The 6,916-nt window shown below is 45.6% G+C and overlaps 1 protein-coding gene across 1 annotated transcript; it reads left to right on the forward strand.

Annotated features, from left to right (window-relative positions):
• Positions 1–6,886, forward strand: LOC135810661 (uncharacterized). The gene is made up of 4 exons (XM_065324152.1): positions 1–228; positions 3,293–3,462; positions 5,897–6,019; positions 6,743–6,886. The coding sequence occupies exons 1-4, from the start codon at positions 63–65 to the stop codon at positions 6,884–6,886; spliced, it is 603 nt and encodes a 200-aa protein (XP_065180224.1). The 5' UTR covers positions 1–62.
• The last annotated feature ends 30 nt before the right edge of the window (positions 6,887–6,916 follow it).

Below are 6,916 nucleotides of genomic sequence, written 5' to 3' on the forward strand. Positions count from 1 at the left end.
TCCTCTTTCTCTGTGAGATTTTCTGCAGTACAATAACACCGTGAAAACCTTTGACTGCCAAGATGCCTTCACCTAAATTTCATATGAAGCACCATTCAGAAGATGTTCTTGTGTCCTCTGACGGACGCGAAATGACCAGACTACTTCCCTCTGCTACCAGCCGGAAACCAACCAAACCTGCCGCCGCCGCTGCCTCTCAAACTCAGCCTGCAGCAAAATCGCAACGAGGTACGTACGCGCGCGCGCGCTCGTGAGTGCGTGCGACTGAGTGTCTGTGTCACTGTGTGTGTGATGGGTGACATTGAGTGCGTTGAAAAGATCCCTTCTTATCTGAATGGACGTGTGGCTCTTTCTCCCTCCCACAGTCTACTGGATATTGTCTGAACACGCACTAGTAGGCATGTGAGATGTGCACGGTAGATATCTATGTCACTTTCATAATTGAGAATTCAAGAGAATGCAGCGACAAAAGTATCCAATAACACGCATTCACGGAGTATCAGATTCTACCACTCTTTTGGCTATAGAAGCGCTCTGGCATAGGGTTCAGTTTAGGCCACCAGAACAGTGTATGCTAAACCAGGTAGACATAGTCGCATTTGTATTTGATTGGTTTGGACCGCGGAGATTTCTGTACTCTTGCACATGGCTATGTTGATCACAGTATGACCGTGTTTGGGGTCAGTAGATCATGTCGTGATCTCGACCGGCCGTGCATTGCATAGGCCACAGTACTGATCACTTAGTTGATTCCAAATTTGCACTTTGTTTCTGGTCTGTAGAGTGTTGTGTGGTGTCTCTGGTCTAGTCCCCAGTAGATCTACTCACCAGTGCTATGCGCAGACACAGATGCTACGCAGCAATGACTCTGATGTCTGAGACTTTGTTACAAAAGAGTCCTTGTTGAATGTTGTATTAAAGTAACGTTTATCTATGACGTAACAGTTACCAAGTATGTACATGTACGCACGTAGGCTAGGCTCAGTAGGCTGTGTAGCTAGTGCTAGCGAACACTGCACTAGAATAGAAAGAGTTAGTGCCGATTAGTCATCCACAGTAATACATTTTGTATCAAGCAGTCTACTGCTGTCTGTAATGTAGATCTACCATACATCAACAGAACGCTATAGCTAGCAAACTAAAGGTCAGAGTTCAAAGGTTCAATGAGTTGATCCCTCACATTTTCCCGTCGCGCAGCTGAATACTTTCTGGTTGCTCGTCAAGACTTTCGTCCTTTCCTTGCAGTTCATTAGTAGTCTTGTTCATGTCCAAGGAACATCAGGGAGGAGGTTTTGAAACTCAGCCATAGGTACTGGACTAGAGTATTTGCATGTTGATGTTTTACTTCAGCAGTGCCCTTCCTCGTCGTGTAAAGTTTCAATTGAAATATTTCCAGCAATTCAGTTAGTCGAGTGGGAGTGGTTCGTAGTGTTTCTTGGGATCAATGGAAGCGAGACGGGAGGGACCATCCTAGACTGTGAGTGAAAACAGATTTCTTCCCAATGGCTACGCTTTGCCGTCGTTCATCTCCTTTGTTTTTGAATGTCGTTTGTCGTGAACCTTCGTCTCTGTCCTAGTCTCGTGTCACAACGTGACGGCCATTCAGTGACCTACTGATTGACCTCTTGTAAATCAAGTACATGTTTGTTATTTGTAACGAAGCAGGGAGTCGTACTCAAACTAGGGAGGTGACACGGCACAGAAATCCGTGTCACAGGGGTTGACTCGCACCCGTGACCTCTCGTTGTTATTTTTGGAATAGTTCAGTCCAATCTAGTCCGAAAGGTCATACTCGGATCGACTCGCCTTCTGTACTTCACCTCCAAGCGTGCCGCATGGGTGTCTAGTTTTTGAAATTTTTAAGGCAGCACATTTCGTTTACAGCCCATCACTCGCCAGTATTCTTTGAAAGACTACCAGTAATTTTGTTAGCTCCTGCCATGTCCGAACTACTTGATACCAGTGATGGCAACAGCAGCAGTTATGAGACGGCGTGTAGTGTTGCGGTAACTGTTCAGAACTGTTCAGAGTCGTATCCTAGGTTAATCCGAATACTAAAAATTGACCCAAATTGCACATAACACGAAGCTGGTTTTTGAAAATTGTAAGTCGTGTATCTGCCCCATTTCTTCTTTATGACTTGCACAATACACCAGTCTTCCTAAATAACACATTTATAGCAGGGGTTAAGTACCATACAAGAGAGCTACATTGTACATCTAGTCATACTGTCATAAACAGCCAGCATTTTTCCTGCAGCAGTCACACCACCATCATCATTATTTCCAGGGAAATCCTCTTACATTGTCAGCTCCTACGTCGTTATATACAATGACATATGTAGGGGGCTGTAGGACCGGCTCGTCAAAAATAGAGAACCAGAACAAGCGTGCTCGGGACGTCTCAGCAATCGTAGTATGCCTGAGCACTCCAATAAAAACTTGATCAATGGCAAAATCGTTCCCCACAGAAAAATCATACTTTGCGGGTCTTGCGTTGCACGCTTGGAGGTGAAGTACAGAAGGCGAGTCGATCCGAGTATGACCTTTCGGACTGGACTGGACTGAACTATTCCAAAAATAACAACGAGGGGTCACGGGTGCGAGTCAACCCCTGTGACACGTATTTCTGTGCCGTGTCACCTCCCTAGTTTGAGTACGACTCCCTGTAACGAAGTTAGAGTTGATGAACAGGACACTGGACAATGTTCCTGGTTGTGACGGACATTGGCATTGCTAGAATATCATAAGTTGGCCGTCGATATTTTCCGTTGCTTGCAAAGAGTGAAAGTGAAATTGTTCCTTTCATTGGGTTTGGAGCTTCTTCTTCGAACAGTCGTTTTCTTCTTCGTGGTTACTCTTTCTAAATTGTTTGTTTGTTGAGGTGTGGAGTAGTTTTCTTTCGTCGAGAGTTGTCGTAGGCAGTGGTAGCAATGAGGTGTAACATTTGTGGGTCGTTTCTGTAATTTTGTTGAAGAACGTAAATTGCATGTGTTGCAGTGTGTTGTGAAGACACCCCCGTGATGTCGTTCATTGATCGTCTTCACCTCTTTCAGCTACAGTCACTGACAACCATATATAGCTGTATGTACGGTTATTGTGACGTTTGTTTGTGAACGATGGTTGCTAGGATACCTGTACCACGCTGTACTCTGTGGCGACAAATGTCATTACTTGCCACTGTCCAAATAAAGGATGTCGTTATGACGTCATGACGCGTGTGTGTGTGTGTGCCAACAATAGTGAAGAGGTGAAAATGTCATTCGTATGTTGTGTCTGTTTGTACGGTACAGATCTTGAAGAAACTGTGAAGAAATTTACTGATGCAGTTTCTGAGGAAGGACGAGTGATACATGAGATTTGGGCGTTGGTGTTCAACATCCTTCATCTCCTGCAGAGTATTGGAGCGGAGAGAGTTAGATGGACACCACCTATTTGGGGATCATGCTCGTACACACTAGGAGTAAGTAGAGTGTTGATGTAGTATGTGTGTGTGTGTGTGTGCGTGTGTGTGTGTGTGTGTGTGTGTGTGTGTGTGTGGAAAAATATTTTCGCGGAGAGGAAGCAGATTTGTTAGCTCCTGGTTTTCTCTTTGTTGGCATCCTCCACGGGGCGGCCTTGGCCTTCTGGTCAGGGTCGTCCCTGGGTATTGACTGGCAGTAGGCTTTTCATGCCTTGCAGCCGGTTTCGCTCGCGCGGAAAGGCATTCAGTGAGCTGACGACCAGGGCGGGTAATTTGTTGCCGTCACCGTCTTCTTGCGTCCTTTCCGCATCCTCCGCAGTGGCGTGGCGAGCCCTCGGATCAATCCCCAGCCTGAAACAATGCAGTGGCGTTCGGCAAAACAAGTGGATTCCTGGATGAAAAAGGATACAGGTCACACTTGCAACAATTTATTCCTGCGCGGTGATAGCTGGAATTGTGAATTTGTCGTGTTGTTTGGACCTGAGTGGCCAGTCGTCGTGCGGCGATGGTGTAGTGATGTTAGCTTGCTGCACATACTCCTCGTCGTTTCGTGAAAGTACGTCTTGTGGAGCCCTTGTGGGACGTTCGGTGCCCACCCTCCAGCTCAAGATTGTGCTTTCCTGGTGCGTGGAGGCCGAAGCAGTACAGACGTTATTGTTGAACAGAATATCATGTTCACATTAATATTGTTCCTTTCTTCAGTCGTTGCATGTTATAGTGGACCTACAGCAGACTGTTCATCTGGTTTGTGATATTTCCTTCCTCTGTTTGTGAGTCCCTTTCCATCAATATGGCAGCTTGTTTTGATTTCCTTTTTTCAATTCTTTTTGCTGTACTTTCTGTTTTGTTTGCGCCACTGCCCCTCACCTTGCGCTCAGTTCTCTGAGTGGAGGGCGGCGTGACCCCAAGGGGTAGCTGATTGATAGTAGTACTTCCTCCGCGTCATCGAAATTGTCGCAGTTTGACTTTTGATATAAAACGGGGTATTTACTCACCAGCACTCGTACCAGAGGCAAGGAATCGGACATAGGCGATAGTCATCAGTATAGGGTGACGGCAAAGTTCTATTTTCTGTTATTGGAAGCTGGAATTTTTGAACTAGACGCAGTTTCTTCGCTGATGTCGCAGCGATGGTAATTTCGACTCGCTGAGATCAGTCAGGCGTTGCAGCCTGCACATTTCTCGTGCGTATGGCCATTCAATCAAGCCTCATCACTGTTTTACCTTAGCTGGGGTGAGAATGAATTCGTGGAACAAGTGGCAGCGCTTGGAGAAACATCGAGGGGTCAGCAAACTAAATGCCTGCAACAGCGATAAAATTTGTTGCTCTGGCTGAGACACCTACATGATTGTACCTGCAAGAGCTGTGTATGTGTAGACTCTACACGTAGTGCTAGTGATGTACGCGCAGGTGCCGTACCATGGTATACCAGTGATGCTGAAAAAGAGGGCGCGCTGGACGTGATAGCACACTTACCTGCATGAGCTGTGACCACACAGATAAAATAAATGGGCATGCCACGGCTAAAAAAAGTTCATTTCAAGATCGAGGTGATTCCGCCGACGGTAATCAACCGACCTCGCAACGATCGTGTATTCTTACTAGGCTTCGTTGGTGGTGAAGTAGAAATCATCCAGAGCTAGCAGACGACAAGCACAGCAGCTCTTGTACTGTGGAGAAAGTCAAAGCGTTTGAGATGAGGCGCGACCAACTTTCAACCTTCCTTGAAATATTTCGGAACGATATTTTTGCGTCTATAGACATCAGCGACGACGAGGACTTCATCTCTGCCTGAAAACTCTCAGTCCAACTGTCCTGGAACGTTACTCTAGTCTTCAGACTATTATATTGTGGAATAAGTTTTGAATGGCTTAGCTTATGGAGTTGTCAGTAAAAAGTGACAAGTCACTAGTCAAACTGCGACAATTACGATGACGCGGAGGAAGTAGTAGTAGTAGTAGTAGTGTGTGTGTGTGTGTGTGTATGTATGTGTGTGTGTGTGTGGTGTGTGTGTGTGGTGTGTGTGTGTGTGGTGTGTGTGTGTGTGTGCATATGCATGTGCGTGTGTGTGTATCTACATGTGCGTCCGTGTATTTGCTTACCTGCATGTATGCGTGCGTGCACGTGTATGTTTATGTGTGTTCGCGTGCCCGTATGTGTATGCATGTTCAAGTGGTGACACGCCGTCTTCTTGTCTGTGCCACTGTCAAGTGATAATGACTGGTGGAAATTGTTTCTGTGACATAACTTTACAAGATGTGCAATTGCTGCAATCTTCTCTCAAGTTGGAATAAAGTTATGAAAATTTGACTGGTTTTGACCTCTGAGGTCTATCAGTAGGTTTCCTAACTCCTAATGTCATTGTACTGAGAGTATTGTTGCTGTCATTGTTGTAATTGTCAAATTGTTTCTTCTGTTTTGTATATCACATAGGTGATGATGATAGTTGTTCTCTGCTATTGTGGGCAAAACCTTAGTGATGAAATGATGCAAGGTCTTGTTGGCTGTATTCTTGACTTCAAGACAGTTGATGTCAATGAAGAAGATAAGACCTACGTAAGTTGTTGTGTTTTGGATTGTGACAAGAGACATTTTCTGTGTTCAGTATACTGTGCTGGCTCACTGCCATGTGTACGTCTTTGCTGGTGTTTCTGTGTGTACGTCTGTTTCCTTGTTGGTGTGTTTGGCCTGTGAACATGTACTGCATATTCATCTGTGTGTTTGTGTGTGTGTATATGTGTTTGTGTATGTGTGTGTGTGTATGTGTGCGTGTATGTGTATGTGTGTGTGTGTGTGTGTGTGTGTGTGTGTGTGTGCGTGTGTGTGTGTGTGTGTGTGTCCCATATGGTGCAGTGGTATGTGCAGCGATTTCCAATCGATAGGTTGCGGGTTCGATTCCCGACGATTATGGTCACACACGTCTTTCTTCTCTTTCTCAGACTCTTCCTGACTTTTCTTTCATTCTCCTGGGTGGTTACCAACAGCCAGTGCATGCCGGAGTATGTGGTGTGATGTGTGTGCGGGAAAAAAGAAAAAAAAATGAAAATGAAAAGACCAAAAATAGGGATTCACTGGCCAGAAAAACCACTTCAAATAGCTGTATGGTGTAGACCAGGCTGAATAGTGACGGTCAATTCTTCAGCCTTGCAAGCTGTTGAATGGTGCAATCCCGGCACAAGTTGCTATGGCTTCTGCCGTAGCATTGCTATCATCGCCTCCGGCGATGGGCGTCAAAGGTCAAAGGTGTGTGTGTGTGTGTGTGTGTGTGCATGTGTTCAGTACAACTGGACTCTCTTACACCATTGTGTAGTGTCAGGCAATGCACGTTTAGCAAAACTGCTCATCGAACACGGCGCTTGCCTCAACGCACAGTCCAGCTTGGTAAGAAATCGTGTTACTCTAGAGTCTGGTTGTCTCAACTGAATTCTCAGTTTGTATGTTCTTACATGTCTG

The sequence above is a fragment of the Sycon ciliatum genome, chromosome 2, assembly GCF_964019385.1.
Source record: "Sycon ciliatum chromosome 2, ocSycCili1.1, whole genome shotgun sequence".
Classification (NCBI taxonomy): Eukaryota; Metazoa; Porifera; class Calcarea; order Leucosolenida; family Sycettidae; genus Sycon; species Sycon ciliatum.

Coding starts and splice junctions, on each gene's coding strand:
- LOC135810661 (XM_065324152.1), top strand. CDS start 63: ATGCCTTCACCTAAATTTCATATGAAGCACCATTCAGAAGATGTTCTT. Junction 3,463..5,896: donor CATGCTCGTACACACTAGGA/GTAAGTAGAGTG, acceptor TATATCACATAG/GTGATGATGATAGTTGTTCT. Junction 6,020..6,742: donor ATGAAGAAGATAAGACCTAC/GTAAGTTGTTGT, acceptor GCATGTGTTCAG/TACAACTGGACTCTCTTACA.